Source organism: Nannobrachium achirus, assembly GCF_963921795.1.
Source record: "Nannobrachium achirus genome assembly, chromosome: 18".
In the NCBI taxonomy this organism is placed as follows: Eukaryota; Metazoa; Chordata; class Actinopteri; order Myctophiformes; family Myctophidae; genus Nannobrachium; species Nannobrachium achirus.
In genome coordinates, this window is record NC_137825.1 from 29,255,806 (window position 1) to 29,273,345 (window position 17,540).

General features: G+C 42.8%; 3 protein-coding genes across 4 annotated transcripts; 1 reads left to right on the plus strand and 2 right to left on the minus strand.

Moving 5' to 3' along the window:
* Positions 1 to 3,011: 3,011 nt before the first annotated feature.
* mrm1 (mitochondrial rRNA methyltransferase 1 homolog) lies at positions 3,012 to 4,217 on the minus strand (the record flags this gene model as incomplete). Its single annotated transcript, XM_080747336.1, has 1 exon — positions 3,012 to 4,217. The coding sequence occupies one exon, from the start codon at positions 4,215 to 4,217 to the stop codon at positions 3,012 to 3,014; it is 1,206 nt and encodes a 401-aa protein (XP_080603462.1).
* Positions 4,218 to 4,615: 398 nt separating this feature from the next.
* On the plus strand, positions 4,616 to 8,131 carry chmp2a (charged multivesicular body protein 2A). Its single transcript, XM_080746917.1, has 6 exons — positions 4,616 to 4,746; positions 5,255 to 5,422; positions 6,182 to 6,361; positions 6,553 to 6,683; positions 6,831 to 6,892; positions 7,040 to 8,131. The coding sequence occupies exons 2-6, from the start codon at positions 5,255 to 5,257 to the stop codon at positions 7,159 to 7,161; spliced, it is 663 nt and encodes a 220-aa protein (XP_080603043.1). The 5' UTR covers positions 4,616 to 4,746; the 3' UTR covers positions 7,162 to 8,131.
* Positions 8,132 to 8,394: 263 nt separating this feature from the next.
* On the minus strand, positions 8,395 to 15,584 carry msl1b (MSL complex subunit 1b). Of its 2 annotated transcripts, none has more exons than XM_080746902.1 (9): positions 15,470 to 15,584; positions 14,188 to 14,882; positions 13,814 to 14,013; positions 13,292 to 13,611; positions 13,110 to 13,174; positions 12,904 to 12,971; positions 11,509 to 11,633; positions 11,304 to 11,376; positions 8,395 to 10,571 (listed from the first exon to the last, which is right to left on the minus strand). In XM_080746902.1, the coding sequence occupies exons 2-9, from the start codon at positions 14,806 to 14,808 to the stop codon at positions 10,481 to 10,483; spliced, it is 1,563 nt and encodes a 520-aa protein (XP_080603028.1). In that variant the 5' UTR covers positions 14,809 to 14,882; positions 15,470 to 15,584; the 3' UTR covers positions 8,395 to 10,480. The 2 variants fall into 2 exon arrangements, with proteins under 2 accessions (XP_080603028.1, XP_080603027.1); XM_080746901.1 differs by having other exon boundaries at positions 13,110 to 13,213.
* Positions 15,585 to 17,540: the final 1,956 nt, after the last annotated feature.

Below are 17,540 nucleotides of genomic sequence, written 5' to 3' on the forward strand. Positions count from 1 at the left end.
TAGGCTACACTACAGGCATTCTATGGAAAATAAGGGCACAGGGGTTAACCTAGGACAAATTGCAACAGAAACGCTTTCAACTTTTTTTTTTTTTTTCATAAACATGTTAGTAATACCATATCAAACGTCCTAAGAAATCCCAGTGGTGGAACATATTGAAAAATGCTGAAATATGTGATGTCACAATTTCCCATTGACACCCATGTTAAAAAATGATGTAAGCACTAGCAGCATGTTTTCTTGTCTAATTTCCACACAAAAGGTTCAGTACTGTTAACAATCAACCAGAAACTGTGTTGGATGCAGTACAGTGCTTGCTAAAAAGAAGAAAGATCTTAACCCTTCAAGTGCCATTTCTGTATATTATTGCGACCGTAGGTCGCATTTACTATCAAAACCTCCACCGGCTGTCCGTGCGTCAGTCAGTGAGTCCGTCACACTTTTGCCCTGCTCATATCTCCACAACCGTTGCCAGATTTTGCACACACACTCCTTCAGACTGCCAAACTACAACCTCCAAGGACCCCCGGAGCCCCAGGGACCCCCGGGTCCCTGGGGGACCCCCAGATGTAAAAAATGACCACATGTGCTCACACGTCACACTTTTTCCCTGCTCATATCTCCGCAACCGTTGACCCGATCCATGCCAGATTTTGCACACACACTCCTTGCCTGCCAAACTACAACCTCCAAGGACCCCCAGAGCCCCAGGGACCCCCAGGTCCCTGGGGGACCCCCAGATGTAAAAAATGACCAAACGACCACCGCAACGGGGCTGCTCACGGTGAATTCCCGGGGACCACCGACTCCTGGTGCTCCAGAACGGATGCAAAAGTGGTGGCGCCCCCAGTGGAGGACCCCCTGCCACTGCAGCGCACATAAAATGCCGTAACTCGGGCTAGGAGCGTCCGGGAGAGCCGGGGCCGGTACCTATTCGTCCGCCAAGGCAACGCGGACACCCCACCCCTCATTTCTCACATGGCCCTATTCTAGCGCCACCTTCAGGCTGAATTTTAAAACACATTTTTGGACACTGCTCCTACAGTTTTTGCCCTAAAATCACGAATATCACTACACAGCATGTCTACACTCATGTCATCAACATGGATCAGGAAGATTTTGGAAAAACAAATGTTTGCCCTATTTGTGGAGATAAGCCACCTACGGTCGCTTATCTCCCGATTAGGGAGTCTTACTGGTATTATGGTGTGATGCAGGATGTGCCACTAATTTTTCTGGGCTTTCCTTGCCAGGGCGAGGGTAGCAACCTCCCGTCGATGGCTAACCCGGGTCATCCTGTGAGGACTGGTTTAACACAGGGGGTGGGCTTCAGGCAACCTGCTATGATGCGGAGGGAGCTGTTGATGGCAATGTCAAACTTGTTTTTGACATGTTGTGGACTTGGATGCATTTGGCACTTGTTGTCAACGAACATCACTGTTGGTCCTTAATATCATCACTGTTTCTCCAGAGGTGGGCTACCAGGGTGCCCAGGTCTTGGTTGAGACAGTTTTCCTTCAATAATAATAATAATAATCTGGGGTCAAACCCCAACCAACAGGTTCCTGGCACCAACCTCCCAAGGAGACAGTGGTCTACACTCAATCGTTTCAGGACTGGACATGGCCCCTGCTTTGCAAGCCTTCACACAGATGGGGCACAGCCCAAGCTCACTGTGTGCTTGTGGAGAGGAGCAAACTATGGAGCACATCATAGAGGTTTGTCCTCTCCAAAGACTGGAAGGATGATTAGTCATCCTCCATACAGCCGACCAGGAAGCAACTGCTTGGCTTAAGGACTTTGCATTCGCTAAAAAAATAAAAATAATAATAATAATTAGGCCTGATAGAACTAGATGTTGCCTAGTGTATTGCATAGAGACATCTCGCTAATTAGCCGGGCCGGGAAATCGGGACACAGACGATGGGTACAACAACGGGTACCCTTACAAAGTCGGACTGGTGGTACGACATAGGTGTTAAGCCCGAACCTCATGGTCTTGTGGTAAAGTGTCTGCCCTGAGACCAGGAGGATGGGTTTATCTGGGCAGCCAAGACATACCAAAATCTACAATAATGGTACCCAATTCCTCCCTGCGTGGCACTCAGCATCAAGGGTCGGAATGGGGGTAAGTCTAGGGGTGGACTTGTACATGAAGGATTCCAGAGGCCATGAGGTCAAGAGCCTATCTCATGTTTCCTAAGGGCCGATTGGATACTCAAATTTATTTCGGTTCGGTTCAGGGAGTCACGCAATCTTGGTGGCACCGAACAGCCAAATTAATGAACTTCTAAATTATTTCATATTGTAGTTTAGACAGTGCCGAACCGAAATATATTCGGCTATAAAAGTGGAGTATGAATCGGCCCTTAGTGTGATGTACAAATACACCCCCTGGACATGACACTAGTATGTCAAAGGGACATACCCCTAATCCAACCATTGATGCTGAGTCTTGCTGACGGCCAAGCAGGGTGGCATTGGGTATCATTTTTAGTCATTAGTACAGTAGGACTCTGGTGGGGATTTAACCTCGACCTCCCAGTGTCAGGACAGGACGGACCACAAAGCCACCGAGACAGCATGAACACAATATGTGTACATTACATACAGGTATGTATGGTGAGAGATAAACCGAACAGAACTTCATAAAAGTCCAAATAGCAGTTACAGAAGAAGTAAATGTGATATTTTGCAAGCTCATGTCATGAAGTATTTTATTGTCTGTCACATCACACCTGCAATTGTTTCTTGTTGAATAACAAAATGATTTACTTATTTAGACAATATAATTGCAAAAAAAAAGAGCATGAAACTAAAATATCTAAAGGTTGTGTATAATCAAAAACAGGGATGCAAACGTATTGTTTTTTTATTGTACATTAACATGCTACACGCAACAACTTCAATGACTCGCATCATGTATGTTGATGAACATAAAGTAAAGAGACATTCATTTTGTCACATAACAGTACTGCCGAAACGATCAACCCCTCATTCCATGCTGATCCTCAGATGCCAGCTCTCCTGGATGCCAGCAGACTGTGCAACAGAATGCCTGTAGCTACCGACACATTCAGAGACTCTATACCAGGGTGCAAATCTCTATGAGCTGGGATGGTGACCAGTGTGTCACAGTGACAGAGCAGCTCAGGGGACAAGCCTTCCCCTTCACCCCCCATCACCAACAATGTAGGTTTGGTCATTGTAAAATCTGAACACGGTATCACAGGAATCTGTGGCTCCTCCACCTCAGCTCCCACAGTGCCCACTACCTGCCAACCCTCTGCTGCCCTAAGCTTTAGCATGCCCTCAAGGTTTTTATAGCCATATATGTCCATGACCTCCATTGCACCTGAACTGGCCTTGCTGACTACTGGTGTCAGTGGACAGCTATTTTGAAGACAGCTAGCAATGCCATCTACTCCAAGGAAATAGGCAGAGCGCAGAACAGCACCAAGATTCATAGGGTCTTGGATTCCAGCGAGCACGAGCCATAGTGGTGTTGTGTTTTTCTTCTTGGGAGGCACAAAGGCCATCTCCTCTGTGATGTAAGTCAGGGGACTGGCCTGCAGGCAAAGCCCCTGGTGTACACGTCCAGGAGATATCTTGTCCAGGTCCTTCTTACTGACCCGTTGAATCTGCACTCCGCGCCTGAGAGCCTCTTCACAAACCTTCACCACAGAAGACCTATGAGAGGCCTCACCCGCCTTAACAAACAGTTTATATGCTTTCCTTCTTCCCTGAGTAAGAGCCAAGAGACAAGGGGACACACCAAAGACTATCTCATAGTCCCTCTCCTCTTTGGGGTCCTTTGATACCCTCTGTGTGACTGGCCTCTCATATTTGTCGTTGAAATCCTCAAGACTGAGTTTCCTGAGCTCAGATGACACTCCTTGTGCCCTCGGCTCTGTCGGCTCCCACAGTACTGGGATCTCTCTCTTCCAGACTGTCCCTTGACCCAAATCTTCCCTCCTGGACGCACCAGACCACCCATGGCCCTCCCTTCCATCAGAAGGCCTGCTTTGTTGTTTCACATCAAAGTTTCTTGAAACAGTCCGCCGCCTCCTCATCACAGCTTCGTCTCTACTGTCTTTTGGGCGCAGGAGAATACTTGCACAGTGGTAGGAGGATGCAAACTGATTTGGCACGCGTTTCACCAAACTCCTGGAGCAAATAAACAGGGACATGTACTTATACGCAAAATACGTTCCCATACTGATAATCGGCGAAAGAAAAATATCCAGTGAATCTTATTTAAAATCCTGGATAGACGGGATAAATGAAAACGTGTAGCACTAACGTTTCTCATTGATGTTATATTCCAGTCCAGTAGGCCTATTCTGTATCGACAAAAAGCCCTGAAAAGTAATTCGTTGCAGCCGCTGACACTCCACCATGTGGAAAGCCAAATACTTGGTTGCACCGGCGGTCATGTGTTCTACTGTGTTACGTAGTATGACGTGCAGATCTTTTTTGTATATCGGCTGTTTTTGGTCGATTTACAAGTCCACCAAGCGTCATCATGCGTCGCGTGGAGGGGCTTGTAGATCGGCTGATTTTCGGAGCGTGACCAAGTGTGACACACTACAGACGTCACATCCCGGAAGTGAAGCTCAAACCCGGAAGCGTGTGAAAGAAAACAAATAAGTCGTCCTAAATTGTCGAGTAAAAAGCAGCCAGGACATCTTTAAAAGACTAAATACCCCTTCTACTGCCGTCACAGCACCACACACTCCTTACAAGGTGAGACTCTAACCGGTACCAAGTGTCCCTTTCAGGCAGCTAATTTTAGCTAGCAGGGTAATAGCCCAGGGAATGTTGACAGATATTTAAGTCAGACCTAGAAAACAAGCTCTTCTCTGCTACGCCCTAATATTAAAACATTACAATGTTAAAACAAGGCTAGTTGTACAGCACGAACAAGTCCCCAAAACAAACAGTCGTCTTTATTGGCACGCCGCACGGTTAAGGCTATGACTTATTATTGTTAGTCATGAAATATTAAGATGGTGGTACAGTACAGTATAATAACTGAGTCATAACTCCCCACGGGAGTCCTCCACACAAAGAGACAACGTTCTAGCTCTTTCAATCACTTTGAAATGTCTGTTGGGCAGACAGGTCCAAATACTATAATACTTTTGTTTGTCTTTATAGTTTGTCAACAAAAACGATTGCACTAAACCACCCGTGTTTCAAGCAGTACATTGTCATTATTAACTCATCATTATTGACTTGTCTGTTTCTGAAGATGGAGTTCCTGTTTGGGAAGAGGAAGACCCCGGAGGAGATGCTGAGGCAGAACCAGCGGGCTCTCAACCGGGCCATGAGAGACCTGGACAGAGAACGACAAAGACTGGAGCAGCAGGAGAAGAAAATCATCGCAGACATAAAGAAAATGGCTAAACAGGGACAGATGGTGAGCGGAGAGGGGGAGAAAAAGAGCAGAACAATATGTTCATTCAATGGAAAATGATTTTAATCACATATCTTCTGTGTCAGGGGTCTTCAAAGTTGTCAGGCCAAGGACCCCTTAACTGAGAGAGAGATGAAGCAGGGAACCCCTCTACATATTGTATAAATGCGTTATACAGATTTTTCTTTGACTTGTTTGACAGCAATGTCAGCAGTCCATGTTGGATTCATGTTAATGTGTATTTTCAGGCATTTAACCACTTAAATTGTCGATATTTGTAAACTTGACCTTTCACTCTGTACTTGGTCTGCTCTTTATTACCTCTACACCAAACCTATTTGCCAGAAATTGCCGATCTACAAGCTGTCAATGCCTCGCAGTGCGAGGGGTTGAGAGCTTGTAGAACTGCTATTTTTGGCTATAGTTCTCGGAATAGGGATGCGAGGGTTCAAGTTGTTAATTTTAAAGAATGATCCTATCACACAAGGATTTGGCGGCCCCCCTGTAGTAACTCTAAGGACTCCCTAGGCGTCCCGGACCCCCTGTTGAAGACCCCTGTTCTATGTGATTAATCATAGAAACACAGGGAGGGATATTAACATTAGCGACTGGTCAGTTTCCTGCAAGCACCCGTCTTTAAAAAAGACCTGGGCTATGTTACTTTCATAAAAAAATATTTTGCTGTAGCCAGAGGAGCAAAGTCAGCAAACCTTTAGTTTCCAATCTTTGTAACGGCTTGTGTATTATTTATGATCATTGCAGGATGCAGTCAAGATCATGGCCAAGGACTTGGTTCGCACAAGGCGCTACGTCAAGAAATTTATCATGATGAGAGCAAATATCCAGGCTGTCAGTCTAAAGATTCAGACGCTCAAGTCCAACAACAGTATGGCACAGGCAATGAAAGGTGTCACCAAAGCCATGGCCACCATGAACAGACAGGTGAGCTATTTGTGGTAATCATAATTACTGAAATTCAGTAGTGGGACCTTTTGTATGATACCAGTGAATGGAAGTACAGAAAAAAAAACTTTGAAACATGTTACAAAATAAGATTCACTTGTTGCTGCTAAGCATATTTTATTGATTGATCATTAGGTGAGTCTGTGTTAATCCTGCATTCATTTCAACAGCTCAAGATGCCCCAGATTCAGAAGATTATGATGGATTTTGAACGACAGAGTGAAATCATGGACATGAAGGAGGAGATGATGAATGACGCAATAGATGATGCTATGGGTGATGAGGATGATGAGGATGAGAGGTAGGGGACGAAGATAAGCAAAATGTTACATTCTCATACAGACTATTCAATATTAAAGAGTCAAGCCTGTACAAAGGTGCTTGTTTTTTTTCATATTTTTCCTTTTTTCAAAATAAATCCATAAGTCTGTCCTTGTATCATATGCAGCGATGCCATCGTGTCCCAAGTGCTGGATGAACTGGGTCTCAATCTGTCAGATGAGCTATCGAGTAAGTCAAATGCATTATTGCACCCACAAAGAGATGACAGAACATTCATCAATATTATGTGCATGTGCTCATCCTCCGTCCAATATAACCCACTAATTGAAGAAATGTATGTGTCCACATCATTGAATTACTATGGTGTTTATCTAGACCTGCCAGGCATTGGAGGAAGCCTATCAGCGGCGGAAGGAAAGAAGGCAGAGCCCCAAGCTGCCCTAGCAGATGCTGATGCGGACTTGGAGGAGCGACTGAACAATCTCAGGAGAGATTGAATGCCAGAACATTTGGCAGACAAGCGCACTTTGGCTGGGGTGTCAGTATACAGATACAAACATATTCTGATTTCTGTATCTCGATTTCTTTGGGTAGGGAAAGGTGAATGAAGACCACAGGGGTTTCAGTGAAAGGTCTCTTATAATGGTGTATGGCTTTTTGTGTTTGAGATATTTTGATCATAAACTTGCAGTATATGTTATATCAAACCTACATGAGTCATTTTCATGCGTAGGCTTTACCGAACTTTCACCTAATTTTTGACATTGCCAAATGAAACATCCATTTCAAAAGGTGAAAAAGGAAATACACTGTCAAGTGTACATATTACCCCCCACCCCCCCAGGCATGTTAGTTTCACTATTCAAAGTAACACTAATTACAAAATGTTTTAAAGAACCAAAAGGCTAAATGAAAGTAGGTGAGATCTATATAGGCCTACAGTATATATTATATATATGTATGCGCGCGCATTTTATGTTTGACACATGCCAAGATCAACACATTTGTACATAGGCTTAATTGTTGTGTGCCTGCCTGGGCATCCACATCATCAGTTAAGACATGGAACAAGGTTGTAGTGTAGTATCAGTATATATCCCGTTAATATTTTCAAGCTTGTGCGTTACTTTGAGTATGCGTTGCTTACTGAGGATAACTAGTTGACAGGGTGGTGGGTCAGTGTCAGTCGATTATCAGAGCATCCTTTTATCGTTTTGTGTGAAATTACTAATAGGACAGTGGATTTAACAAAAATATATTGGGATGAGAGATTGGTAAAGTACGCCCCAATTTGCTTATTTTCCACCAGCGGCAACAGAGGGGGCACTAACCACATGGTGCCTGGTATGTAATAGCCCTTTATTGGTGGCATTTTTAACACGATTCTTACTGATGAAGGGCGTTTATATATTTTTGAGAAATTGTCCTGTTTGTTTTATTTGTTCAATAAAACATTTTTTCACATTTGACATTTGTCTGATTCATCTGAAAAAAGCAAATCCATATTCATAAAGCTGCACATCTTGGGATCTTTTAGTGCCTTTGCATTTTGGCAGTAATTTGCCTCAAGCTGTAACGCTAGTACTTCACTTGAGTTCTCCAATTTCTGTTGAATGCTATCATTCATTTATCAAACCTATAATTGACTGACCAATATCCCAAACAGTAGTATAGACGTTAATTTTATTCAAAAAAAGAAAAGAAAATCTGAACTTCTCAAAACAGTCAATTATTTTGTCAACATACAATCATTTTTCAGAAAACAATATTGAATGTACTCAACACTTGGAACATTAAATAATAAAAAAATAACAGACATGTTTTCCTTATGTACATTTGTTTCTGAAAGCTATGTACAGAAGACCAGTTTTGTATTTCTGAGATCCATCACACATATGCTCATTGGTTGCAGTAAATGGTTAAGCAAGTGCAGTGAACAAGCAAATATATTGCCCAACTAAACTGTACGATTGTACATTGTAACATAGAAATTCAGAGAATAACTGGCAGCATGTTCAAGTGTGTACTGGTCAACAGAGCTAGAACTACAGCTAGTAAGAACATTTATGTTCTAGACTGATTCACTTGAATGGTGGCTATGCATCCTTCAAGACCAATCATTACACATACGTAGGCTAATATTTACTGCATGTAAGCATATTGTATAGATTAGAAAAGAAAATCCAGAACAAACAAAAGATCACTTTGTTATTCTTGGATCACCTTAAGATAAGGCTGTTCAAGTAGAACACAGGAGTTTTCACTGGACTAAGCGGCCAAAGTCAATAGTCATGCTTTCAAAAACTTGAAACATTTTTCCATCTTCTCTCAAGTACAATGAACAGAGAAGATGCTCCAGAGGTATGCCATGCTGCTATCTTTTTGGAACAGATTTGCCAGCTCAGAAGAGACCATGCAACATATAAAAACCCCAAACCAGATGGCTGGATTGACCGTGTTTATGAGTGAGTCAATGGCAGATGAGGTCCAGCGGCTGAGAAGCAAGCTGCAGACAGCCGCCCGGCCTGGATCTACAACCATACAGCACTAGAGACTCGACTGGAGGAACAGAGTAGAGATGACCAATGCTATGGAGATATTGTGTAGACTATGACTTCATGCTTCAGTCCTTGCGTAGACTATGACTTTATGAAAAGTCAACAGAGACGACAGCTGCAGCAACAAGAACTGGAGAGGAACCATAACATTGTGATGGCTCAACTCAAGGAAAAGGTGGCGAAGATGCGGTCAGACTCGCAGCTGAATGAGAAACAGACAGCGGCAGATGAGGCAGCAGCACATGGTGGAGGTTATCCATGTCAGAAGAACCAGTGTGCTTAATAGTAGGATAGTAGTGCATATTTAGCAAAACAAAAAATGAACATGGATTTCATGTAAATTTAGCCTCCTATATGCTATGTATGGTTTGCTGAGAATGATTAAATCCAGCCAGCCTTTTCCCCGCCAAGCAAAGCATGGACAATTCAGCATGAGAACTTTTCCAAATGTAGATTGTGTGGTGGGTGCCTGGTACTTTGTCACCTTGTTTTGGATGAAGATTTACAATTCTATGACACCATGCTGTGTGGATCTGACACTTATTACCCAAACTGCAGTGCACATGTTGGTCTGAAACGTTTAAGTACAAAGAACAACATGAGCAATACACAGACAAGCATGACAGTCAAATTCAAAAGATTTTTCATCTAGACAGAGGGGTTGTGGGCGGCAAAGGAGAATCCAGCAAAGGACAGCCACATTGCTCATACTGTACACTTCTGAGCTCTGATTTTCAGTCAAATGGCAATAGAATGTTTTTCTATTTAATAAATTCTGTCAAGATTAGAGTCCCCAACTTCTCTGGGCAGTCAGCAACTATGTAAAATGTAATACTACAAATCAATAGGACTACCCACAATGAATAAATCAATTGGGATGACAAAGCAATTACCCAAGAATTTGAAAATGATGCATCACCAGTCATGCATAACGGTTTAAAAATGTTCAGAACTGCAATTAACAAGGGGACTGTAATCTTGTTGCAACAAGGCGTTACTCTCCAAAAGGTAACAATAGGGACACAATTACCAATGTGAACTGAAGTTGCATCTATCTGCCACACCCAATCTTTCTGTACCTCTCCATTGGAGAACAGCTGGTAGTTTGAGACTTATGACAGCCATTTATTCGTCCAGTCAGAAAACAATTATCACACTTCCTATGTGTAGAAACCACAGACAGTCTTTTTGCCCTAAGACAAGGAAGCATTATAAATCTGGGTAGGGCGTGGAACTTCTCCCATTACATTGACACAGTTCACTTTCGACAGGTCCGGTGTGGTGTGTGTTTTTTGGGAACCTCAATGCGACAGCGGCTGCGATCATCTAGCCACGGCAAGTCGAAGTTCCTGAAGAGACAATTTGAGAACATTTAATTTATATACCAGGGGACCCTTTTGATATTCGTATTTGTCTCTTTGCAATTCAATTCTACTATTTCTATATCAACAAAGGTCTTTGTATTTGGTGACTTCAACTTAAGCTGGAATAAGGCTTTATATGAGATGATCACAACAACTCCACTTTAACCTCCCTAACCTGGCAAACTATGTATATAATACAATATCTAATCTAACTATAAATCCACAATGTCTGTCTGATGTGCCCGTATGGCGTTGTCTATGACATCACAGACGTAAATTTGGGCATGCCCGACACGAAACTCCATAAAATGTACACAGGCAGACAGATACAGCAATCTCCATAATATGGGTGTGAAAGGGACACAGACCGACGGGTATTCATTGCAGAACTGGGTGGGACATTAATTTCCCACTAGCATTGTTCCAGAGTAGGCCAGTGCCCAACGAGCACCGCCCTAGTTAGGTTAATTTATGATTAACTCGTTATTCATTCGTTACTTTTTATGCTCGGCTATGGAAACTTTTTCATCTCATTAGAGTGCATAATCTTTTGATTCCATTTCAAAGTCCACTGAGGAATAATAGTGCCAACCCCAAAGCCATCAGCCCATTAGTTTTTCTTCTCTTTTACTCAACCGGGAGTGCATTCACAAGAGTGCAGAAGACCAAAGTTATCACAGTAAGAATTCGTTATGCACTAGTTAAGAGTCGACTTACTGTTGAGTGAGTTTTGGTAGTGGCCTGCCAAACGCAACCACAGGCAGGAAGGGGGTGATGACTATGGATTCAACTGGGGAATGACAAAGTAAAAAAAAAAAAAAAAGAAAAAAAAAATCAGCACATTTTAAAATATATTAAGTATATAATTTAGATCATATGTAATTAAACATTGCCACTGGGATGTTAAAGAAAGCAAATTTACCATCTTCACAGTCGGGATAGAAAGATGAGATCTCTGGCTCAACCTCCTGAACAACTTTCTTCTTATTCATGCGCTGTTGTAAACGCTGAAACATGCGTTGCTCTCTGATTCGCTGGATGTCCCACCTGCAAACATAAATTAACAAAAGTAAATACAAATGGGTCAGAAGCAAGACAATAAAAACATCAGAGCAGAGAAGCCATTGATTCTTAATATTCAAGGTCCCAAAAAGGTCTTAAAATCTAAAACTAATAACTAAAGTATCAATTATTTACTTGTTGATGTTGTGGCACAAACCATTACAGAATTTCCCCCGCAGGATTAATAAAGGTCTACCTTAATGATTATTATGCATATCATTCCTGTAAATTAGCTCCACAAAGCCCCCAGGTAGAACTACTCCTCAGCTGACAAGCCTTTTTATGTTGTTGCCCCAAGGCTCTGGGATAGTTTCTTGTCCCAACACTGACAATTAAAAAATAAGTTAAGAGACACCTTTTCTAATTCAGGTTGTCCTATTGTCTTAGTTTGTCAATTTCACTCTTACATTTGTCTTGTAGTAATGGTTCTTTAAAGCAAAATTATACTTGCTGCCTTGCACCACTCATATCTGCCGGGACATCCACATGCAGCACAGATTTTGTGGCTGCACATACTGTATGCGGCAAAAGTACACTGACTGAACTTGTCGATACCCACTCACAGCATTATATTTTGTGACAATAAAGGACTTGAAATTGATGCAATGTTCGTGACAAGTTTCTTAAGGTACACGGACTATACGCTTACGGTATACAAAAATAGAAAAAAGTATTCTCAAAGGTTTGCTGAAGGAATTTATTTAGAATCTGAGGTCTTCAGCAAATGACAAGAATGCACTGAAATAATTGAAGCAAAAGTAAAACCAGGAGCGATGACCTATTCTCATTAGACTATGCCTTGTATTGAATGCAGCCTGTGTAGCTCTCAAACGCATGTGTTTAATCACAACCACTATCCACACACGACTACACGGATGGGTACAATATAAAAGCTGTGCCTTAATTGCATTGCCGTATTTGATGGAGGCCTATGCGTTAACATGTGACCAGAGGCCATAATTAAAAGTATTTTATAATTGCTAATAAAGCCTCTTGTCTTATAAGTGACACTTTGGTTTTGGGCAAGAATTATTAAATTAGTTTGTGTGTAATTCCTAACCCAATTCCTGAACAATCATTACAATACAGTACAAATGTAAAAAATAACAAGCTCTCCACGATATAAATGAATACTTTTTTCCAGACCCCACCCACCCACCAAAAAAACTAAAACACATAACCTTTCTGTTTTACAAGTAAAACAAAATGAGGCATAATAGAATACAGTCTTTTAAAGAAATAAATGAATTCACACCTTTTTCTCCTCTTCTCATCCAACTCTAGCTTTAAGTGCCGCTTAAGGAACACACCGTCTTCCAGTGCCTTGATGGAGAGACACAAGAACACATGCGCATAATCCATAAGCGGGGTAGAGTAGTCATGTGAGCTCTCAACTGCTTTGGAATAACTATCCATCCAATGAAATGAAATAACTGTAAGGCTGACATTTATGTGTCTCACCTCTGGGATGCTACTGGATGACTCCCCATCCAAGGGCTCTATACAGTTTTCCCTCCAGGAAGGAACTACAAAGCAGCCAGGAGGTGGAGGAAAAGTGGAAACCACTATCATTAAAAAGAAATCAACAATCATTAGCATTTAAGAGATTAACAACAATTTGCACAAATGACAAGATGCCTCACTAGCCACATCCTCCTCCTTTTTGGGGGAAGTCTCACGCAGCGGGGACAAGGGAGGTTGATGCCAGCAGCACAGGTACATCTCTGTGGTAGACATGAAGGGCAACTCTTCCATCTGGCAACTGAACTCCTGGGGCTCCTCTTTGCATGGGTGAAAAAGGTCCCTTTCTGACCTCCCAAGTCCTGTCTTCTCTGGGGTCTCCTTGCTACGAAGCTCCCTTTGGTACGGAGACCCAGGTCGAACGTCAGGAGGCTTCTGGGGGCTGAACTTTGAACCCTTGCCTCGTGCTTTCTGGGCTTTTGAGTCGCCAAAGCAAGATTTCCTGCAACAGAATACTCAATTTGTAAACCATTTTTGGAAGACATGGCTCTTGGCAAGAAATGTGTTCTCACAAGTTTCTAATTTCTGGTCAGTGAATTATTGTGTATGACCTTGCCTGCCGTGTATTTTAGCACTGGGGATTCAGTCCATATACAAAAACATTTAGGGAATTCCCAGCACTGTGCCCTTCATTGTTTATTTACCGTTTTTGACCTTTGCCACCCCGACTGAAAGGTAGCGGCATGGGTGAGTTTGGTTGTGGAGTCGACCCTACCACCTCCAAGTCCCATATGTCCTCTTTATCTGGGGTCCACGGCTCCAGAGGCTGAAAAAGACGTTTGTCTCTCGGGTCTTTCCTTGTGAGCTGCAGGCGGCGCTCCATGCGCTCAATACGTGCAAGTAGCTGCAAACCAATGGGATACAAACTGACAATTTAGTACCCAGTTGACAACAACATAACACACACTGATATCCAATGTAAATTAGCTTGCAAACACTACAGCATTACTACACCTAATCAGTAAACATAACACTTTCCTTCAAACTAAAAAATAAAAAAAACTTTCCAACACTTTACCGTCTCCTTCTCTGCTTTCAGCTCATCTATCTCCTTGTCCTTCGACTGCAGCTGCTGCTGCTGTTGCTCGATGAGGTCCAGTTGAAGGAGCAGAATCTGCCGAAGGCAGTTGGCTTGAGTGTGGGGATTGGCAGGCGTCTTCTTGATGTTCCTCCACTTGCCCTCTGAGCTGACCTCAATGGACGCGCTACCGAGGACCCCGGGACCAGCACCCTTCGCACTCTCATCAGCACCGGCATCCTTGGGGTTATTGTTCAAAGCCATCTGAGGGTTATCCATATTGTCAATTGAGAGGGGTTTACCTTTCACTGGGGTTCCCTCACCCCCCATTTGTCTGACAGGGGACAATATCCCCACAGTTTTATTGTCCCCCTGAAGTGCTTCTGCAACCGTGGCAGTGCGGGCAACTTTGCTCGTTGTGTAGTTCTGGTCTAAGTCCCTTGACTTGCCAGGGATCTCGCCCCCCTGCACGTCTGGAACATCTAGGACAAAGTCGCAGGATTCCCTCTTGATGGTTATGGGACTCACCGTGGCGGCACCGATGTGAGTCTTCTCCAAATCGATGGTGTCAGGGTTTAGCTTGAATCCCGTGCTCGCATACAGCGTTGATCTCAGAGTCATGGCGAACACAGCAGCGACGTTTCATTCTGCAACGTCTCGGGCGGCGAAACTCGGCAAAGTTGCCCGCTTTTACCCTGCAAAACAAAGCAAACGAATGTACGTTAGCTGGCCAGAAAATGCTAAACACGCCTCTCCTCCTCTGTGATAACTTTGCATTAAGTACAAACACCACTGACAACCCGTTAAAACGCAGAATGAAACGTTACTAACGTTAAGGTTATAATACTGTTCCCGGCGCATCCTCCTCTAAATTTGCCGGATTTGAAAGGCAAGCTAAGCTAACACTGCGCATTACGGCACGAGAACAACAACACGCCAATGCTAACTAGGGCTAACTAGCAGTGCCTGTTTTGCAACAGCGACGGCACTTCTACAGACGTTATAATGCAGATGAAAATCTCAACGGGGACTCGGGAGTGGCTGCGTAGAGGACACTGGCACCGACAGCGATGTGCCTCCATTTTGCTTCTCTCGAAATGATGAAAAACAATAACAGCTAGCTAGCATGCTAAGGCTAAGCCAGTTCGTGCTGCCTGTCAAAACGCACGAATTAAGAGCGACGCAACTTTGATGAACAACCACGTCCAGACAGCCGTCCGCGGGCGAGCGTTGTTATAAAGTACACGATGCAGCAGCATTTCTGTGTTTGTTTTATGCCCACCTGGTCCTGGAAGTGCCTTCATGTTCCCTCCTCAAGGCTTGTTTTAAAGCGCCGACTAATGCGCATGCGTAATTCGCTGGATGGCCATGTCTTGTGTTTTGAGCAGGCTTTGAGCGGTCCGCCTTGTTACACTGAAACTGGAGTTCCGCGGAATTTAGTTACCCCAGTGGTTCTCAAACCCTTTCATGGCAAGGAGGACCCCAACTGTACACTTAGCCCGCAGACCCCCATTTGAAAAGATGGGATAGATAAGAGAAGATTTGTACAGCTCTGTAGCAGTGATTCTCAGAAACTCCAACCATTTTAATTTCAAGGACCCCCAGTTTGACTGGCATTAGGCTATGCCTACGGACCCCATTTAACTGTATTTCTACGAGACCCTAATTTATATTGTAAAATCATTCTTCATTTAACTCTGGGAGTGTACAAATGGAACCAAATGGACCCGTTAGGCCGTTATAGGCCTTGTACACTCTCAGAGTTACACGTCCATAAAGGTCCATTTGGCTCTCAGAGTTACACGTCCATAAGGGTCCATTTGGTTCCTAACTATCATTTAGCTGTGGACCCCCTGGAACTCCCTCAAGGTCCCCGGAGTCGACTCCGGACCCCACTTTGCCTGACAACGTTTATTGCCAAACAGGGACCTCTGGTGTCACTGAATTTATTAGAGCACACACTTGGATGTAACACCCATCTGGCAGTGGGTTTGTACTAGTACAAAACCGTATAAAGGACAGGTCAGGTGAGGTGCATATAAAAGTGGCAGATCGATGAGATTGTATCTACTTTATTTTCAGTAATGTGCAGGTTTTAATCTCATATTTATTCAGAAGAGAGGCAGAAAGAAAATTCTTGCTATCAAATAAAGCTTTTCATTATTAATTGAAGAAAACAATAGTTTTCCATACTATTACTGACCCATGTATATGTATTTATTGTTACATTAATAGATCTGCCTCATTGTATGTAGCTGTAGGCCTACTACACTGTTATTGAAACAGGGCGAGTCATGTTTTGAAACATCTGTCCATAAAGAAAGCGTCAGATATAGGCCTAAGTGACTTTAAGCCTTCTAGAAATGTACAGACGTTTTTGTTTTGTATACAATTTTTCTCTTTAGATTACTGTACTGTAGCATAAAGGAATAGTTCACCCCTAAAATGTTTTTGTTTTTTCCATTGATTTATGGAGACTTGAGTTCAATAATATTTTTTTGTATTTGTCGCATTCCTAAAACAATTTACCCCCATTGATTGTCTTGAGTATCTGGAATCAATGTGGCTAAATTTATTGTAATACAATTTTTGATCCCCCCAAAGCCATTTTGGGGGTGAACTATTCCTTTAAGCATCACCAGAAAATCTAGAGGGCAATGTATAGGCCTACTATGATAATATAATTTGTGTCGGGCTATTTGTTTGCCTATAGTTTATTGTTGATATATTATAGAAATTATATTATATATTATAGAAATTATATGGGTCTATTTCTAATTGTCTATGCATCTGAAACACATAGTGAGCTTGTAGATCTGATATGTTGTGAACTTGTGACTGAATAACTATATACATGCCTCAGTAGTCAATAGAACCATTCTAATTGTTATTGTGTGAGGCCATTCAAATGAAATGCAATTACAAAAGAATATTTCTAATGATCTATAAAGTGAGAACAATATCTATTTATTTGATTTATGTTGATATGAACTATATAGCTTGTGTTTGTTATTTAACTGGCAAGCAGAATAAGAGTGGACTATTGTTGTTCAGTGGAAATTGCTTGAAGCAAGAAGGGAAGATAAGGTTTCATGCAATGTAATCTCTCAAGACAGCCTCAGAGCAGTCGCTACGCTTCGCGTCGCCCTTTCTTTGATGATGTGGTTCCCAGATTGCATGCAATGTAATGTAATGTGAGAGACTCCCCAGAATCACTGCCCTCCAAACCCTCCTGTCTAGCAGTCTATGACTATGAGTGTCTTGAGCTCTGCTGTCGCACCGCAGTATATGTCTACATAGGTGGTGCACCTCTTTGCCTTCCTGGCTGTGCCTTAAGGCCTCTCCATACTTCG

What these genes read in the sequence shown, in the direction of transcription:
- msl1b (XM_080746901.1), bottom strand. Translation starts at nt 14,808, where the DNA reads ATGACTCTGAGATCAACGCTGTATGCGAGCACGGGATTCAAGCTAAAC. An exon ending in AAAGGAGGAGGATGTGGCTA is followed by an intron (nt 13,214 to 13,291) that starts GTGAGGCATCTT and finishes TTTTAATGATAG; the next exon opens with TGGTTTCCACTTTTCCTCCA. An exon ending in CATCCAGTAGCATCCCAGAG is followed by an intron (nt 12,972 to 13,109) that starts GTGAGACACATA and finishes CTCTCCATCAAG; the next exon opens with GCACTGGAAGACGGTGTGTT.
- chmp2a (XM_080746917.1), top strand. Translation starts at nt 5,255, where the DNA reads ATGGAGTTCCTGTTTGGGAAGAGGAAGACCCCGGAGGAGATGCTGAGG. An exon ending in TGGCTAAACAGGGACAGATG is followed by an intron (nt 5,423 to 6,181) that starts GTGAGCGGAGAG and finishes TGATCATTGCAG; the next exon opens with GATGCAGTCAAGATCATGGC. An exon ending in TGGCCACCATGAACAGACAG is followed by an intron (nt 6,362 to 6,552) that starts GTGAGCTATTTG and finishes TCATTTCAACAG; the next exon opens with CTCAAGATGCCCCAGATTCA.